At 49.4% G+C, this 19,250-nt stretch overlaps 1 protein-coding gene across 4 annotated transcripts in view; it reads right to left on the bottom strand.

The window, feature by feature from the left end:
* The window catches only part of SPTAN1 (spectrin alpha, non-erythrocytic 1), a 62,927-nt gene that overhangs the window by 4,037 nt on the left and 39,640 nt on the right, over positions 1 to 19,250 (bottom strand). For all 4 annotated transcript variants that reach the window (XM_069476879.1, XM_069476880.1, XM_069476881.1 and 1 more), the window contains 22 exons: positions 18,983 to 19,127; positions 18,688 to 18,869; positions 16,618 to 16,717; positions 16,280 to 16,477; positions 16,054 to 16,200; positions 15,262 to 15,365; positions 14,955 to 15,117; positions 14,554 to 14,568; positions 12,536 to 12,667; positions 12,191 to 12,328; positions 11,083 to 11,187; positions 9,131 to 9,339; positions 8,158 to 8,278; positions 7,819 to 7,940; positions 7,322 to 7,454; positions 5,445 to 5,543; positions 4,206 to 4,365; positions 3,524 to 3,600; positions 2,165 to 2,374; positions 1,499 to 1,795; positions 907 to 1,019; positions 440 to 457 (listed from right to left, as the gene is read on the bottom strand). In XM_069476879.1, coding sequence (XP_069332980.1) covers positions 440 to 457; positions 907 to 1,019; positions 1,499 to 1,795; positions 2,165 to 2,374; positions 3,524 to 3,600; positions 4,206 to 4,365; positions 5,445 to 5,543; positions 7,322 to 7,454; positions 7,819 to 7,940; positions 8,158 to 8,278; positions 9,131 to 9,339; positions 11,083 to 11,187; positions 12,191 to 12,328; positions 12,536 to 12,667; positions 14,554 to 14,568; positions 14,955 to 15,117; positions 15,262 to 15,365; positions 16,054 to 16,200; positions 16,280 to 16,477; positions 16,618 to 16,717; positions 18,688 to 18,869; positions 18,983 to 19,127 — 2,988 coding nt within the window. The remainder of the gene's footprint in view (positions 1 to 439; positions 458 to 906; positions 1,020 to 1,498; positions 1,796 to 2,164; positions 2,375 to 3,523; positions 3,601 to 4,205; positions 4,366 to 5,444; positions 5,544 to 7,321; positions 7,455 to 7,818; positions 7,941 to 8,157; positions 8,279 to 9,130; positions 9,340 to 11,082; positions 11,188 to 12,190; positions 12,329 to 12,535; positions 12,668 to 14,553; positions 14,569 to 14,954; positions 15,118 to 15,261; positions 15,366 to 16,053; positions 16,201 to 16,279; positions 16,478 to 16,617; positions 16,718 to 18,687; positions 18,870 to 18,982; positions 19,128 to 19,250) is intronic.

Genomic DNA, 19,250 nt, shown 5'->3' with positions numbered 1-19,250 from the left:
TGGCGGCGGGGTCACCACACAGCCTTCCTCAGCTTCGGACTCGCTGCACCCAGCCTGAGCCCCTCACACTGTCATTGGCTTCATGCCCGTGATCACCCTTGGACACACAGGGCAGCAGAGGCAAGAGAGCAGCAGCCCAGTGGCGGAATAGGCATGGCCCCCCAGGCTCCGCACTCCAGCTCTGGCCTCCTGGCTCGATCACAGTCCCTGGGCATCTCAACAGAAAGGTGGTGTGGCTCCCTCCCAGCCCGAGGGCTCTGGCAGGACAGTGGGCTGTGGAGCAAGGCACTGCTCCTTGTGAGGTGACAGGGGCAAGGCAGGGGGAGGAAGTGCAGCCCGCCCCGGGGTCCTCTGCAAGCCAGGCCATGGGACGAGGGCAGAGCAAGCACATGAGACACCACCACACGATGGGCCCGGGAAAGAAGGAGACAATATTAACCCGTCGAGGAGATACGTCCTGTGGAGAGCAGATCCAAGCAGCCGCAAGACAAGGTGGCATCCGGACAACAGCGGCAATCGGGAGGTAGGGGACAGACAGAAGACACAAGAAAGGAAGAAAAACAAAACCAAGAACGTCAGTACCTGCACTGTGCCAGACGTTATACCCTGTGTTGCCAAGTCACGCTGGGGCTGACGTGGGCCCTGCACGGCTCCACCCGATCCGGGACCCCTAGGAACTCAATCTCCGGGATGGGTACTGCTGAGACTGCTGCTCTAACTCTGCCCGCGCCGCCTGCTCTGCAGCCTGACCAGGCTGTACCAACCCTCCTTTCTCCCACGCTCTCCTCTGGTTTTAAGCAAAGCTCCCCAGGCCCTGGGGCTGGGGGCGTGGGGACTCAGCCTCCTTAGGGCTCCTTAGGGCCTAAGCACAGTGAGGACGTGTGGCGGCCCCAGCCCGGCGGGCACCTGGTCTCTTGGATCCACTGGTGGAAGGCGTTGGCATGCTGGGCGAACTCCTGGCGCAGCTTGTCATTCTCCTCCTGCCGGCGCTGCTCCTTCTGCAGCTCCAGTTCCCTCTCCTGAGGACCAAAGCGAGGAAGATGCTACACGCTGCAGGGGCTGTGACCCCAGCCCCTCCTTGCCAGGTGGTGAGCCCAGGGTGGCGAGAGAGCTCCCCCAGCAGCTGAGCAGCCGGCCTTCCAATCTGAGAGGAGCAGGAAGCAGCGTTGGGAAGCAGCAGTCCCCTGGGACTGGGGAGCGCTGGGGTGTTAATGGGAGAGAGTGTGGATGTTCTGCGGATCAGGGCACTCGGTAGCTCTCTCTGCCCCGCAACCCCCAGGGCCTCTGGCAAGACACGGAGGGGAAGTGACTGATCATAGTCAAGCAGGGAGTTGCTAGACTGACATAAATGGAAACTTCTGATAAACAAAACCATGCTGCTTTCTCCTTTTGCTCCTAAGTTTTGTCGTTCAGCAAGAATGGGATGTGACCAGGGGCCCGGGGTGGACGCTCCGGGCAGGTGCAGCGCCAGAGGGCAGGAGCAGTGGGGGAGCTGCACCTTGATGATTTTCTGCAGGTTCCTCCAGGTCTCCTCCAAGGCCTCCATGGTGAACCAGGTGTAGGGGTTGGAGGCCACGCGGAAGCTCTTGATCTGGCGGTCCAGCTCAGCCAGCTGGTTGAAGTCGGCCTGGGCAGAGCTGAGGGAGGAGCGGAAGGCGTCATGGGCCTCGCGCAAGGCTTTGATTTCCTCCAGGGAGTTGCAGCGCACTGGGTCTGTTAAGTCCTCCTCTGCGTTTTCAAACCAGCTGTTGAAGGCAGAAGCCTTTTTGGCAAAGGTCAGGAAGAGGTCCTCCACCTGGAAACAGAGGTGCCTGAGTTAGGAGAGTTGCCAGGGCTGGCTGTGCACAGGGGAGGGAGGGGACGAGAGGCGTGCAGGCCATGCTGCGAGCTCAGCTCCGCTCTCCGCCTCCACTTCTCAAAGCCTTCCCCTTTCTACCCTTCGTCCCTCGGCACAGGCCGACCCCAAGCTTGTCCTGGGAGCTTCTGAGTGGCAGCCTCACAGGCAGAGGCCCCATGTGCCTCAGCTTAAGGTGACTGTGCGCCCACATTCGGAAGCTCTGTGCTGAGCCCAGCATCCCACAGGATGCCGGCAGAGCACGGCAAATGGAAGGTGGGGAGTCTCCCCATGGACAGGGCCAGCTGGGCTTCACCTGCCCATCCTCACCTTGCGGAAGTGACTCTGAGCCTCCAGCAATTTCTTCTTGCGAGTTGCCGAGTTGGCCAGAAGCTGGCTCCATCTTTTCATGAGGGAGGCATGCCGGGCCTCGATGGCCTTGGACTGAATGTGCTTGGCGGCCACCAGCTGATCTTTAAGGGCGGTGATGTTGGCAATGCCTTCCTGCTGGAAGGCCTGCAGGCCAGCATCGAAGGTTTCCTGGAACCAGGAGTGACAAGCCAGTTTGTGGTGACTGCAGCAACACTAGAACTTGCTCTTCCTGGGTGCCTCGGCTCAGAAGGTGCAGCAACTGTCCTCCAGATGCCCAAGCCAGACTGTCAGCCTAGAGTCCTCCCCATGTGCTGAGGCTCGGTCGCACCTGCCCACTTCCCTGCCCTCCTTCAGACCACAGAGCATTGCAGCAGCTGCCTCTGGCCTCTTTGCCCCCAGCCTTGGGCCTTTCCACCCCAGGACTTCCCAACATGCCAGGCTCTCCCCACCCCAGCACCTCTGCCAGGAGCACTTGCTCTGCCTCTCCGCTGACCTCTTTCTTTTCTTTTCTTTTTTTTTTTTTTTTGAGACAGAGTCTCACTCTGTTGCCCAGGCTAGAGTGAGTGCCGTGGCGTCAGCCTAGCTCACAGCAACCTCAAACTCCTGGGCTCAAACGATCCTTCTGCCTCAGCCTCCTGAGTAGCTGGGACTACAGGCATGTTCCACCATGCCTGGCTAATTTTTTCTATATATATTTTTAGTTGTCCATATAATTTCTTTCTATTTTTTTAATAGAGATGGGGTCTCGCTCTTACTCAGGCTGGTCTCGAACTCCTGAGCTCAAACGATCCACCCGCCTCGGCTTCCCAGAGTGCTAGGATTACAGGTGTGAGCCACCGCGCCCGGCCTGCTGACCTCTTTTTTCTCTCTTCTTTTTTTGAGACAGGGTCTTGCTCTGTCGCCCAGGCTGGAGTGCAGTGGCACAATCACAGCTCACTGCAGCCTCCAACTCCTGGGCTCAAGTGATCTTCCCACTTCAGCCTCCTGAACAGCTGGGACTACAGGTCTGAGCCACCCGCCAGGCTAACTCTGACCTTTCAGTTCACCCTTCATGACGTCGCCTAGGAGGCCTTGCCCCGTCTAGCCTCGCCCACGGAGGACTCAGTGCGGCACCTCCTGTGGCGTGCTGCAGGCGCCCGGCACTCCTCACCTCGCCTGGACGCTCCCGGAGGACCAGGACGGGATTTTGTTCACTGCTGAATCCCTCGGGCCTGACCTCAAATAGCTCATTGAAAGATGCTGACCCGTCACCAGTCAGCTACCAGGAAATGCTATTTGCATAAGTTTCAATCAGTCAACAAAACGGCCACAACTGACCTGTTTGGTGAGGAGCGTCTGGACAGAAGACAGGTCTCGGCCGTAGTCATCTGTCTTCAAGCTGTTCTCCTTTTCACCTGGAACACCGAGTGTGGAAAATGCACTACACCTCCTCTCAGTGTAGTGAGATGGATTAAAACCCGTGAAAACCATTATTCTGTTTACATTTCAATTCCAGTATTACTAACAGCAGTCTCTGAACCCACATCAGCTGGCTTCTCCCTGTACCCCCAGTTCCCCAGCCTCCACCTGTACCATGAAGAGGCCCTTCGGGCTGCCCTAGGCGCGGTTTAGTTGCTACTTCGGTAATAGCAGCTACCCAGGACACGTGGGTCCTGATGTCAGAATCTAGTTCCTCCTCCCTCGGGAGCCGCACGAAGCTAGGGGACAGCTCTGGTACAGTCTGCTCCCGTTTTGTGCATGTTACGACGTCTACTGCTTATCTCAGCGTTTACAGGCCGTTGTTAGGCTAACCCTGGCGTCAGCCCAGTGTCAGGACACTCTCCTCCTAGCTGGCAAGCAATGGTCTGCCCTGGTGGTGGGTTCTCTGATATGCCCACATTTGATTGGTTTCTTCCCTGCGGAAGAAAACCGACGGCTGGGGGAGCAGACAAGGCGTGGCTCTGGGAACAATCTTCCCGGCCCGGGGGAGTAGGAAACCCGGGCCTGAGGCTGTGCTCACCGATCCAGGACTCCACCACGTCGGCCTTCCAGTTGAACTGAAGAAAGGCCGAGTTCTCGTCCAGTTTTGCCTTCCTCTGGGCCGCAGCCTTCTCCAGGTCCGACACCTTCCCGTTTAGGCCCTTCATCTTTGAAGAGATGTTCTCCTCGTGGTGATTGTTCTAGGCCGTGAACAGAAGCACATGTTGCTGAGCTTCCTGCTGCGGCTGCCTGAGCTGCGCCCTCCCTGGGAAGGCGCTCAACCTCGGTAAAGGGGGCCACTCGCTCCCCTGTCCCCTGCCCCAGGGGAAGCATGACAGGAAAGGCTTTTCTAAGAGCAACACAGAATAAAAGCCTGAAAGTGAACACTCTTCATTCTACTCCTAGGAATTATTCTAAAGAAATGAGGCACGTGTTACAATTTTAAGTTACTACGATATATTCACTAGTATTATTTTTGACAACAAAAATTGGGGAAAACCTCAATAATTGGCACTTAAATAAAAGATTGTATATCCAGTATCTGTCCTGTGGTACTAGATGTTTGTCACGGCACTGCAGCGACTGGGGGCGGCGAGTCCAGTCCGAGGGCTGTCCGACCTTCAGTCTAGAATTGCAATGTGCAAGGACATGGCTTCACTGCTGCAGAGAAAGCACCAAGACCCTTCTTTTGCTTTCTCCAGACAGGTGTTTGGATAAAACAGATTCATTCCAAAACCTCCTGTACGGCAGCCAGGTTTCTGATAACTTATGGAGTGATGTAATCCTCTTAAACAGGTATCTTGATAGCTATTTTATCTAGTCGGTGGCTCTACGTAGGTGGAGAGAAAAAATCTGGAAGGTCAGATATAAAGATCTTAATATGGTCATCTCTGAGTGGTGGCTTTATGGGTGATTTTTATTTTATGTTTTGCTTATTTGCATTTTCTACCATCTCTATAAAGTGCTTGTATTGCTTGAGAAATAAACTAAGAGCAGCATTTGGGAGTGTCAATGTCACAGAAGGATGCTTCTCTGTTTGCTTAATTAAGGCAGGAAAAATAAGCACTGTAGAGTAACTTTACTAACTGGCTCCAGAAAGCTAGAAATATCCAGCTTGTCACATAATCCTCTTTTCTTTATGAAACACAGGAATGGAACTGTTACTGGTCTCCACGCAGACCTTGGTAGGGTGAACATCTCGGGAAGGCAGCTTTGGGGCCCACTAAGGGGCCAGCATGTGGGTGGCCCGGACTGGGTCTTACTGAGGGGCCAGGCTCACCTTCTTAATGAGGTCTTGTCCGTTAGTGCAGACGTCGTTCACGCGATCCTTGTGGACGGTGAAGTCTGTCTCAAAAGCTTCGTGTTTCTTCAGTAAGCCCTGGAGTGGAAATAGCAAGGACAGCTCCTGAGAGCCTGCTAGGTGCTGTGGGCTAGGCCCTGGGGACAGAGGGTGAGGAAACCACCGTGGTCCCTGCCCTCACACACGTTACAGTCCGGCTGGGGAACAGGATGATAAAGAATACGCCAACAAACAGGTAATTATAACTGTAGGAAAACCAGGAGGCAGCGAGAACAACTGGCGGTGGGGTGGGCTTAGCGCACAGAGAGGGCCTGTCGAAAGGCTGAGCTCTCGCGCATCAATCTGCGGTGCCCCCTTTCCATCTGGACGACCACGAGAAAGAACACAGAGCAATCTCAAGCTAAACACCCAACCAACCAATGATACTTAATTTTAAGATTAAATCCGGGCACACCTCAGACTGCACCTTCCAAGTCTTCTTTTCCTTAGTACAATTTAAGCGCTGGAGATAATACCCTCTTTGTTGCTTCCAGGAAACTCAACTATTCAGAGGACGGGAAATCACTGACTTCATCTAAATCCCACCGAAATCACCCTTACTGGCCATGAGGAAGGTGGCTTGGGAGGCTGTCTCCGTCCTGGGAATGCACACTTTGCTTCCCCATCTGGCGGCAGCACTTTAGGAACATTTGACAATGATAATTTGCAATATCTCCTATCAAAAGGGGCTTCTATTCATCCACCCTGTTACTATGGGATGCCTGAGGACTTAATTTGGCCACAACGCAGTGAGGACGATGCGTGAGGCCCTCAGACACCTTGCAGCTCCTGTCTTTCCCTCTCTGAATGCTGCTGAAGGAAGCTGGTTTAGCCACTAGAGGATGACAGGCCACCTGGAGGGAACAGAGATGTCCCAGCCAGCCAGCAGCCAGGCCCAGCTGCCAGCGTGCGCCCAGGCCACTGTGGATCTCTCAGCCTAGCTGTGCTCCACCTGAATGCAGCTGCGCAAGGGACCCCAAGTGAAAGCAGCAGAAGAGATGCCTCCAATCCGCAGAATCATGGGAAATAAGAAATGGGTGTTGTTTTCAACCACCAAGTTTAGGTGGGTTGTTACGCAGCAATAATTAGCCCATTTAGGGAGGATGCTATGGGTTGAATTTTGTCCCACCAAAAGATATACTGAAGTCCTAACTTCTGGTAGCTGTGAATGAGGAAATAAGGTCTTGGCAAATGCAATCTGCAAAGTCAAGATGAGCTCTTTAGGATGGATCTATTGGATTACCAATATGACTGGTGTCCTTATAAAAAAGGGGAAATTTGGACAGAGACACACACAGAGGAGAATGCCAAGTGAAGACACAGACACAGAGGGAAGACAGCCACATGAAGACAGGCAGAGATTGGAGTGATGCTGCCACAAGCCAAGGACACATGGGGCTATCAAAAGCTAGAAGAGGTGACGAGGGATTCTCCCCTGCAGGTATTGGAGAGAGCATCCTGACTTAGGACTTCTAGTCTTGGGAATCGTGAGATAATATATTCGTTGTTTCAAGCCACCCAGTTTGTGGCATTTTGTTACAGCAGCCACAGGAAACCAATACACAGTACCAGCACCCACAGTAATGACACTGCTCGGCTGACAACGGGGCTCCACGAACCGGGGCTAACGCAGCCATGCCGAGTTACAGAGGGCAACGTCCCTAGTGTGGTGTCTTCAGGCCTAAAACAAACCACTGAGACCTTGGTGGCTGGCTCTGCGATCTCCTTGTAAGAGCAGGGCCATTTAACAAACCAGCTGGAAATGATGAATAGTTGCTAAGAGAGAAAGCAGGTGGCACCTTCAGTCACGCTCTCACCTGGATGGCGGCAAGAGTGTCTCCATAATCTTCACTGGCCACCAGGGTCATTTTCTCATTGATCCAGGCTTCTTCCTCCTCTACGTTGGCTACAAACTGCTGATACTCCAAGGACTCTTCTAGCCGCTGACCCCTAATTACAGGAGACAGGAAAAAAATCAGCCATAATCTCCTTCACCTTTGATTCCGATACTTAACATAGGCTTAAAAACAGTCGCAAACGGGGTGGGTTGTCAACAGTCAGTCAAGCCTTCTTCGGAACACAAAGTAGACAGCGTTCCTCTGATGTGAGATTCTGGACTCGTACACTGGGTCCAGCTCAGCATGGCCTGTCGCAGGTGGCCCTGGAGCAAGCCAACTGTGGCACGTGCATGCCCAAAGGCCCAGGAGCTGGCAGGAGGGCCCGGTGGCTCCACACAGCTCCGAGCCTGCCTTCGGGGTGCTGGCCTTCCACTAGTCCCCGAGAGCAGACGACACGCTCCCGTCTGACCACTCACCGAGCGGCTGCCAGCTGCTTCAGCTCTTTCCAGTGTTCCACGAACTGTGCCAGGCGCTGCTGAATCTCCTCCTTCCCGATGGTGTTGTCGTCGGACAGCTTCTTCCCCGTGTCCAGGACGCCCTGGCGGGCAAGAACGGCGATTGACACACGCAGCTCTGCTGCTGCCCCTGTCTCAGAGCTCCCAGGAAAGGGCCTCAACATCAAGTCTAGCACTTCCGGTTTGGGCCGCGAGGTCACGAACACGGCAGAGACCTCAGCGCAATAAGCACAAAGGATCTGTCTGCTCACGGGGGTCCACTCGGAGTCCCTGCCCCCCTGGCCAGCACGCCCTCCCCACCTGGATGGCCGGCTCGTGTGCCGCCAGCTCTGCCTCCAGCCGCTTGTGCTTCTTCCTCAGGTTCTGAACACCTGTCAGGTCTCGGCCATAGTCTTCGGAGCTCACCAGCAGCTTCTTCTCCCTGGACAACAGAGACAGCACAGTCAGTCTCTGCATGGACTCGTTGTCAAGTGGGGGTGTCAGGTCACCTACGGACCCCATTATGTCCCTACCCCCATCAACCTCCAGGAAAATCCTTGCCAGTTTTCTGGAAAACAAGAACCTCTATTTCCGAAATGAAAAGTGTCTAAGAATCTCCTCTGTCCACGTGTGTACCTGTGAGCCCCTATTGTGTCCAGATGCTGCAGAGGGCTGGGGACACTGGGGTACCACTGGTATCGCCCTCATGAGCTTTATTTAATCATATATACACATATACATATCAATCAAATATATGGAAATATTTACGTAAGTCATTTTCTTAAGGTTTTCAGGAAGTGAGGAATTAGAGGATTTTGTCCTTAAAAGTGGTTTGTGTACATATAACATCAATTAGAAATAGTAGGTTGACATTTTGGGGGTTGGGGAGAGATTAAAAAACAAAAAACAAACAAAAAAAACCCCCAACTCTCCTTCCTTAGAAGAGGGATCTTCCCCAGGAGATCAAACACAGACTCACTAACTCTCCCAGGGATCTGAAGGGCAGGGTCTAGACAGGTCTAGCATCACCATCATGGACCACGACCATCACGGGGACGTCACCGATCATTGTCACCGCACACACAGACAGCAGAAGACACGAGGCACCCCAGGGAGTGTGTGGCGGAGCTGGGATCCCAGCCCCGCAGGCGTTCTGGCCTGCACCCTTTCTGCCTGAGCTTTCCTGCAGGCTGGAACCTCCTGCCCCTCCAGCAGGCCGTGGTTCCCATGCCTGCCATTAGAAGCGCAAGCGGCCTAACACAGGTCCCAGAACACGAAGCCGCAGCTCACATACTTGATCCAGGACTCCTCGTCATCCATGTCCCGGAAGAACTGGTGCAGGCGATGGGACTCGTTCAGCTTGGCACGCCGGGAGGCCGCCATGCTCTTGATCTTCTGGAAGCGCCCGTTGATGGTGTCCCGCTTGTCCTTTACTTGGGAGGTGTCGAAGGCACTGCTGGTCATCAGGCTATCTGCCTGGCTGTTCAGGTCCTTCAGGCGATCCTGTGGCAAAGGACAGAAAGGCAGGGGTTAGAAACCTGGGCCTTCCATGAGTCCCTGCTTGACAATAAGAACTCAGGAGTTCCTTGCTGAGTGTGGAGTGCTGATATTCCCAAAGTGTGGTATGTGGACCACTGGCGTCCTATGAGCCCCAATAATTTTCATAACAACACTAAGACATGATCTGGCTTTTCCACTGTGTGGACATTTGCACTGATGGTGCAAAAGCAATGGTGGGGGAGGGGAAATGCTGGTGCCTCAGTTCCAATCAAGGGAGCAGCAGACTGTACCCGCAGAAATGGATTCCTCGCTGCCACCCACTCACAGTAAAAAATGCTGTTTCACTTAAGAACGTCCTTAAAAAAGAAGCAAAAGTTAATTTTATTAAATACCCATTCTTTTTTACTTGGAAGAACAAGTAACAAACTATGGTCATTCAGACCTGGGTATCTGACAGATACTGCGTCGAAAATGAACAAAGTAAATCTGTCATTTCAAAGAAAACTGAGTTTGTTGCTGATAAAATTTGAACTTTCAGGAGAAAATTAGAGTTCTGGAAAATTTTTATCCACCATTGTGAGCCTGACACCTTCACAATATGTACAGATTTTTCTGATGACATTGGTGGTGATATTAATGAATGTGATGTTTTGATATCATATAATGAAATATGTCAACATTTAGAAGCAATGTGCATAACTCAGTATTTACCAAGTGAGTCATGTACAATGTTACAATATCATGCATGGGTAAAAGATCCATTTAAAGTCTAAAATGGACCAATGGATTTTAATCTAATTCAGTATAATTTTTTTTTTTTTTTTTAAAGAGATGAGTCTCGCTTTGTCACCCAGGCTGGAGTGCAGTGGTGTGATCATCGCTCACTGCACCTCCAACTCCTGGGCTCAGGGAATCCTCCCACCTCAGCCTCCTGAGCAGTTAGGACTACGGGTATGCATCACCACACCTGGCTAACTTTTTTACATTTTTTTGTAGAGACGGGGTCTTGCTTTGTTGCCCAAGCTGGGATCAAGCGATCTCCCACCTTGGCCTCCTGTAGTGCTGGGATTACAGGACTGAACCACCGTGCCAGGACTGGTATAAAAAATTGAGTGATAGGGTTTCAGAGTCCACTTTGCAACTAACCATTAAGAAACTACCACTTACTCACTTTGGTGTAGTATCAAACAAGAGTATTCACAATTACCTGAATAAAAATATTCCTCAGTGGCTCATTCCTGTAATCCTAGTACTCTGGGAGGCTGAGCCGGGAGGGTCGCTTGAGGCCAGGACTTTGAGACCAGCCTAAGCAAGAGCATGACCCCCATCTCTACCAAAAATGGAAAAAATTAGCTGGGCATGGTGGTGGGAGAATCGCTTGAGCCCAAGAGTTTGAGGTTGCTGTGAGCTAGGCTGATGCCACGGCACTCTAGCCTGGGCAACAGAGTGAGACTCTGTCTCAAAAAAAAAAAAAAGAAAACAACAAAACAAACAAAAAAAACCCTCCAAACCTTAAAAAATATAAAATTTATTTAATTTTTAATAATGGTCAGTACTGATAGATAAAAATCTGCATAATCAAAATCACTTAGGGCCCTCAACAATTGTAAAGAACATAATGGCCCCGAGGCCACAGCTTTTAAGGGATGGGAATCACTCTCCTTCCTCAAATGTCCTAGTTCTCCTTCGGAGTCACACACGCTGAATCCCAGACATCTTCAGCCTGGCCTGGCCCCCTCTGCTTACCTCATGGGCAGAAATATCCGCCTCCAATAGTTGATGCTTTTTCAGCAAATTGTTCACAGAAGCCAGGTCTTTCCCATAATCTTCAGATGCCAGCAGAGCCTCAACCTGGCATTGAAAATACAAAAGGGAAAGGCTACGGGATGGTGCAAACTTAACATTCGGGAAACCCAGGATACCTGGCGGCTACTGCAGGTCCTTGTTGGACAGGTGAATACTGCTCCATCACAAGGCGTTACTGTTATTCCTGAGACGCTGCCCTGTCAGTCACATGCAGCCTCAAGAGCCTACTCATTCAAATAGTGCAGCTAAAGGCTGAGGTCCCCAAGCCTTCCCTCTGGTTCAGTGGCGAAATGCACGGCAATCCCACTTCAAGAAACTCCCCTTGGGAGAGAAGCAGCAATGTGGGCAAAGATTAATACACAAAGATGTTCACTGCATCAAAACTGATATCCCAGAAAGCTGGGAACACCTGAATGCCCAAAGACACGGGAATGGCCAAATTATGACACAGCTGTACGGTGGACTTACGCATTATTCCAACGTTTAGGAAAGATTTTTAGTGACTTAACACTCTTAATACACACTAATGAAAAGTTACATTGTGAGTTCAACTATATATAAAAATATATCTATACAAGGGCTCATGGAACTATGTACAGACTGGAAAGAAATACTCTAAAAGCTCAAGAGTGGTGGTTTCTAAAAATTTGCATTTCTCTATATTCTCTGTACTTTCCAAATTTTCTGCGTGGTGAATGCATGCTAGCCCGGTCTCCTGACTCACTGATATTTGGGTTCCCATCTTGGCACGGGCTTGTTCGAGCTCTCTGCCACACTCACCCCACCACCTCCGCTGACCTGCATTCTCTTTGGAGATGTGTGATCTGCAGTCCACGTCCCACCCACAATCAGCTCTCTTATCTAAACGTCCACTCCCTTTGTTTATAAATCCCTTACAACACAAGACAAGTATTTGATACTAAAGATTTCTGTTAAATGGGTTATCTGGTGAGCCCAGCCTTTTCATAGCTTTGGGCTTGCTGACTGGCCTATTATCCCAAATGACTGGAAACCCTGCTGGTGGGAAGGGAAAATCACTTAGCATTACCTCAGAGAGCCAGAAGTCAAAGTCCTTGATGCCAGTGTTGAAGTTCTGCTGCTTGTTGGCTTCTTTTAGCTTCTGGCTCTTTTCAGCCGACTTCTGTACCAGGAACTGCCACTGGTCAGCTAAGGCAGCCAGGCGGGCCTGGGCAAGAGAAGGGAGCCGAAAACATGGTGACATCTACGAAGAATCCCCTCGTAAAGCCTAGCTGAGAACAGCTAAGAGAGGGGCGTAGAACACACTCAGAGGAGAGCCATTCTCACCGGCGTTCCCCATCTGTATGCATTTTATTTTTCCTAAGACCATACGTCAGGTTCTCGGGTTGCCAGGATCGGGGGCTGGGGGCCATACCTTCACAGCATCCTCGCTGCCGGCGCAAGCTCCGCGCTCAATGAGGGAGTTGCCCATGTCAATGACCCCTCGGATCCGGTCGGCATTGGCATGTAGCTCCGCTTCGAAAGCCTGGTGCTTCTGATGCTTGCTCTGGAAACACCAAAAACCACCTTTCACAACTAGCTCCTGTTGGGTTACATATTCTCAAGAAGAAGAGATTCTCAGAAGGGAGTAAACGCAAAGAACTGGGGCAAGTGTCAACGTTCTTCTACAGAAGGCAATCACAGAATTTCTGTGAAATACTTTAGGGCTCACTCAGTCTGTTGGGAAGTTCAGCAGGGGTTCGGACCAGAGGGGAAAGGAAATGGACTGGCTCAGCTCAGGAGCAGGTGAATTGAAAGTCTTTTTTTTTTAAGAGGGTCTCACCATGTTTCCCAGGTTGGCCTCTAACTGGGCTCAAGTGATCCTCCTACCTCAGCCTCTTGAGTAACTGGGACTACAGGCGTGTGCTACCATGCCCAGCCTTAAAAGTCAATTCTTCAAGTAGCTCTACTAGCTATTGGAGAGTGAAGTCCTAGAATCATATACTTTCTAACATTTTGCATAAGATGGCAATGGCCAACTTCAGTTTTGAATCTACTTGTATGTCAGTTTCCATCCATGGCTTTCTACTCACTGGACAAAAGCTCTAACAAATAATACTCACATGGATATCTTATCATCTAAGGCAGCAATCACCATTAAGCAAATATTGTAACCATATAAATTGTAATAACCAGTGAAATAATATTTGATGGATAATCATATCCTCCTGTTGACAGAGGAAAAACTTACAGCTCCTACAGACCTTGGGTTTGTTAGTTTATCATTTGGTAGCTGTCATTAATCAAAACACTGTGATATTATCAAAACCCAGGCTTCATTGCAGGTGGGAATCTATTTTTGCTAGGAAAAGAGAGGGCTAGAAGAACGAATGGTAGGCTCCTGATATGGGACCTCATATGATTTTTAAGAATTCATAAAGAAACAGAAGGTGCTGAAACACTACAAGAGACAATTGCAAGGACATAGCAGCTGTGCCACAATTCTGGGAAAAACAATTGGCTGGGTGAGAAACGCAGGGTCTCAGGGGAAAGTGTTACTTGGGGAAAAAACTAAAAGAAAAAGGGAGTACAGCTGGGGAAGGATTCTGCATCAGATGTTTCATTTCAGAGGCAGCAACTGTCAGAGGATGGCGCTCTGGCAGGCAGGCGCACTTCAGCACCGGCACCAAGTGTGCTTGTTATGTGCTCCAACCACCTGATCCCAAAGGCAAGAACAAAACGGGTCTCAAACACCCATATATCCTGACTCAAGTCCAATTCCCTTCTGCTTCTGTTCCTTGTTCTGATCATTCTTTGCTTCGAATCCCATTTCTTCCCTTCTGTATGTTCATTTCTTCCACCCACTTAATCAACTTTTCAGCTACACGTTAACTGAGAAGTCTCCTTTCAGAATCTGTTGAGTAATGTCTGCTTTTATCATAACCTCCCACCCCAGGGTTCCCTCTAGACCTGGAAGCAGATCATCTGCCTCTCTACAGTTCTCCGGCTGTCCCTCTCTGGTGACCAGCACCTCTGGATGCCCCACGGGTGTACACGGACACTCACACTGGGCTAGACTCCCCTGGCCTGGGCCACCATGAGCCCATAGCAAGACCCAGCCAATGCCGATACAGAAAAGGCTGGACGTTCCATTTTTAAAGAGAGCACCCCTTGAAAGAAAGCAGTCAACTACTGCCCCCAAATCAAACATCGTGCAGAGCTTGCCTAAGTGATACACTGGGAGGGGGAATGAAGGCTTGCAGGCTAATTACAACAGGGAAAGCCACATCCCACAGGGACACTCGAAGGGAGGGTGATGGATGATCAGAAATGAAAAGGATGGATGGAGGACACCAGCAGACTGTGTGTGACCACAATAACAATAATCTACACAGAGGAACACAAATACCGGAGCTCATTTAGCTATAACTGTTAAAAAAATAAAAAACTTACCAGCAGCTTGGAAAGCTACAAAAATAGATTAAAAGAACAAGAGTTCAGTACACTGATGTGAGCACACTTATCAGCTATTAAAAAGAAACTCATTTTGTCGTCATACTTCCCCTGGGAAGCCTGGCATTTGGGGATGGTAAATAGAAGGGGATTCTATAGATTTTTATTACAGCAAATGTAGTTTCAATGGAGACAAATGAGGAGGGCAGCTTTTAAATGGCTCTGGCGACTGAGCAGAACTTTTCCACGGGCTCTGCTTATTAAATATCTTTCACTGGCTTCACCATGGGTACCAGGAAACTTTCTATAGGTCCATCCCCTTTTAAAGATGTCTTAACTGACCAACTCTACTCTAACACACATGGCCACGTTAGGACAAATGTGCCATCAGCTCAGCTCACCTGGATGTTGGTGGGATCCTTGTAAGACTCATCGCTTGCAGTCTGTAATTTTTCACTGATCCAAGCCTCGATCTCATCCACATCCCGGCTGAACTGCTGGAGGGTTTGAGATTCTCCTAGCTTTGACCTTTTCTCAATCATCTGGGCTTTCAGACGTCGCCACCTGAGAGGGTGAAACCATGAGGCCAAATGTGAATACACCTTACCGTGGAGGAAGAAGTAGGAAGACAGAGCAGGCCGGGGCCCTCATTTGAGGGGACACATCCTCTCGGGGCTGGTGAGTATGTCAACACCACAGGACACCCACCTGTCCAAGACCTCATTGCGCCGGCTGGAAATGTCTCCTTTGGCATAGTGGCCAGCAGCGATGAGCTGGTCAGCAAAGGACTGCAGAGCAGCAATCTTCTCTTCCTGTCAACAGCCAAAGCATGAGGTCAAGGTGGGCCTGCAGCAGGCCTTGCCTGGACTGCTCGTCTTGAGAAGAGGATGGTTATTTTGGGTGCCTGAGAACTAGCTGGTGACAGAATACACCGACACTTTAGAAGCAAGCGTGTAAAAAGCCAAAAGAAAGTTTGATTTCAATCATTACTAGAGTAGAGTTTAACTCAAGAAGCTTCCAGGTCACACTGGGGTGGGGCAGGTGCTAGAATACCAATAGATGCCACACAAAAATTAAGCTTAATAATAGGAAAAGGCTGTCAGATTTTCAACCAAACAGTTTATAAATCACAGAGTTTTACATCTTTCTTGTTGTTTATGTTCAGGTATTCCCTTACCTACCCAGCAATTTGTTTTCTCCCCCTTTCACAATAAAATATTTTTTCCTATGGCATCCTCATTATTAAAACCTCAGAAATACCAGAATTTATGTTTAAGGTATTTTTATAAAATTATTTATGTATATATCATTTTGCTTAGACAACACAGGTATTTCTTGGAGACATAACAATGACAATATTGGTTATTTTTTATAGTCAATTCCAGGTATTTTCAGAAAGCTGTCAAAGCTCTCTAGCTGAGATAACCAAGTCAATAACTATTGCTTATTCTAATAATTAAGAGAAACTCAGATTCAGACTTCACAGTACAGAAACCTCACCTGGACATTAATTGCTTTGTCAAAGTCTTCATGTTTTTTGATCAGAGCCTCCACACTGTCCAGCGAGTCTCCTTTGTCTTCTGTGTTCAGGAAGGCCTCCCGGGCAGCCATCCAGTTCTCAGCTTGCTCACAGTCCCGATGAAAGAGCTAAAGAAGAGGAGAGGCAGGTGAGAAGACGGGGCCTTCAGCAGGGAAACACCTGGTCAGAAACCCAGAGCACATGTACCTGCAATTCAAGGCACTGATCCAGCATCATCCTGCGCTGAACCCAGGCCTTTTCCAGGTCTGTACGCTCCCGGTCAAGAATATCGAGTTTCTCCTTGATCTCTGGGCTGGCATAGTGCCCATGAGCCAACAGCTGCTGCCCAAACTGCTCAAATGCCTGGAAAGTGCCAGCCCTGGCATCGATTTCTGTCCGGTGTTCCTGCCAAGGGGAGGGAAAGGATTGAGTAACTGGCAGTAGATGCCCACTCTAATATCAGTCACCACAGAGGGTGCGGGCGAGGCCTCTGGGGCCCAGCAGAGCCCCCATGTTTCTGCTACACGGCAGGCAGGTCTACCCACCTGGTGTCGCTCCAGCAATGCTTCAGCTCCGGTGACATCCTTGGCTAGCTCATCTGAGGACACCAAGCCCCGTATTCCATTGATCCAAGACATGAGGTCGCTGGAAACCAGAGCCACAAAGGAACAGCTTCACATTATCTGCTAAGCAGCTTTGTGCCAAGGAAAACAGAGAACTACATAACTCTCACCTCAGAAGGTTATTTTGGGTTAATCTATTGAATGGGGCTAGGTATCCAGGCAAAGTGTTTTAAAGCCTCTTGTGCTTCTTGTTGAGATTTCAAAAAAAAAAAGCCAGAAATCCTCAGAAGAAAAATTAATGAGTTTGTAACTAACATCATTTCACCCTACAGAATAACAGGTTCTAACAGAGGCACGAGCTATGGTTAAGCTTTTTACAGCTTCAAATGAAAAAGGTTTTCTTTAGAATTAAGCCTTGAAGCCCTAGGCCTATGCATACACTTAATCCAGCTTCTCACAGATGTACAAGGTGACATATCATATGGGTTCCTTTCATATGATACATCCAGAAGCAGCAAATCCATAGACAGATAGCAGATGAGTGTTCCTGGGGGATGGGGAAAGGGGAGCGATTAGTTAAGAGATACGGGATGTTACTCTAGGGTGAAGAAAAAGTTCACAATGAGAGAGGTGGTGGCCGCATGACAATGTGAACACAGTAAATGCCACGAAACTGCACACCTTTAAATAGCTATATGCTGTGTGATCTTCACCTCCAAAACAAACAAGAAAACCCAACTGCTGGGACCTCCTCCCAGAGGTCCGTGAAGGGGAGGAAAATCACTTGTTTCCGCCCATCTCAGCAGAGGAAATGCAATGCCCAAGATGACGGACCTCACACAAGTGTGTGCGCGCCTGTGTAAGAATATTGTTCATTTGTTTGTTAGAGATGGGTCTCGTTTTGTCACCCAGGCTGCAGTACAGTGGCACAATCACAGCTCACTGCAACCTCAAATTCCTGGGCTCGAGTGACCCTCCTGCCTCAGCCTCCTATAGGGACTATAGGCGCACAGCACCACACCCAGCTAATTTTTCTATTTTTTGTAAAGACAAGGTCTTGCTCTTGCTCAGGCTGGTCTCAAACTCTCTGCCTCAAGTGTTTCTCTCATCTCAGTCTCCCAAAGCGCTGGGATTACAGGTGGTGTGAGCCACCACACCTAGCTACAACACTGTTAAAGAGCAAACAAACAAACAAAAAACAACAAAAGAAATATCTGTCATAAACAGGTAGTATTAAACAAGTCATAAATCACCCATTCAGTGGAACGCTACAAAACCACTACAAAGACTGAGGTACCAGATTGTGGGACATTCTACAAAACAACTGCCTGGACTTCAAAAATATCAATACCATGAAAGACCAAAAAAAAAAAAAAAAGAGAGAGAGAGAAAGGCAGAGGAATACTGTTCTAGATTAAAGGAGACTAATTCAACAATAATCATGGGCTGGACCCTGGATCAAAAAAAAAAAAAAAAAAGCACTAGTTATAAAATACACAATTAGAAAAAACAGAGAATGAACTTAAATATTATTGTCTTAGTGTTAGATTTATTGGGTGTGATAATGGAAATGGAATTATGTAGAACATCCCTGTTCTTGGGAGATATATGTTGAAGTGTTCAGAGGCAATTGCCAAGTATCTGCAACCCACATTCATGGGGCTCAGAAAAACAAAAGTATGTGTTTAGCGATAAAGCAAATGTCATAACAGTTAAGTGATGACTACAGATGAAGGCATCACGGATGCTCATGGTGTTATTCTTTCAACTTCTCTTTGGTCTTGAAACTCTTCTAAATCAAAAAAGTTGGTGGAACACACTGAATTATACTCTACAGTAAGTAAAAAATGTCTAAGCAAAAAAAATAAAGCTGCGTGGCTGGGGAGGGCACGGGAGATGTGCGTGTGCACACACCTGGACAGGGAAGTGGAGATTTTTCTCTGACCTTCCCACATTTGGGAGTTTGAGAATTTTATTTTATATTACTTTCATAATGAAAATGATCACTACGGAAGGTTCCATGCTCTAGAGCTAGTGAACACTGCTTTGTACCGGAAATCACTGAGGAAGCGCTGCAGGTCATGGGAGTCGCCCAGCTTGGCCTTGCGCTGGTCTGCGCGCTTCCCCAGGCTGCTCCAGGCCTGATTTAACTCCGTGCATTTTTCCTGTAGGTCCTCTGCTGACTCGGGATGGGACTGGATCAGGCGCTCCGCTGTTTCTCCAAGGGAATTTACCTACGGGAAGAAAGCGTGAGAAAGCACACGATAAAGGGGTGCTGCTCTGCAGAACAGAGGCCTGTGCTCTGCCCGGGGGAGAAACATCTGAAGATGACTTCGCATCCTTTCACCTTGTCACCGAGAGCCGCAAGGTCCCTCTCGAAGCCCTCATGCTTGCGCTGCAGGGCCTGGACGCTGGCCAGATCGTGCCCATAATTGTCTGTGTTTAGAGCCTGATTCTTCTCTTCAATCCATTCTTTGGTTTCATCGGCATCTCTGTAGGTGAAACACACATTCAGGTTAATAAATACTGAGAACAGTTGCCTTGGTTACAGGACACAGGAACAATTTAGCTGACGTTTAGTGTATTTGTCAGTGGCTACGACCAAGTCTTCTAAA

Source organism: Eulemur rufifrons, chromosome 7 (genome assembly GCF_041146395.1).
Source record: "Eulemur rufifrons isolate Redbay chromosome 7, OSU_ERuf_1, whole genome shotgun sequence".
In the NCBI taxonomy this organism is placed as follows: Eukaryota; Metazoa; Chordata; class Mammalia; order Primates; family Lemuridae; genus Eulemur; species Eulemur rufifrons.
The sequence above is the reverse complement of the archived record's forward strand: the minus strand, read 5'-3'. Positions and strand labels throughout refer to the sequence as shown.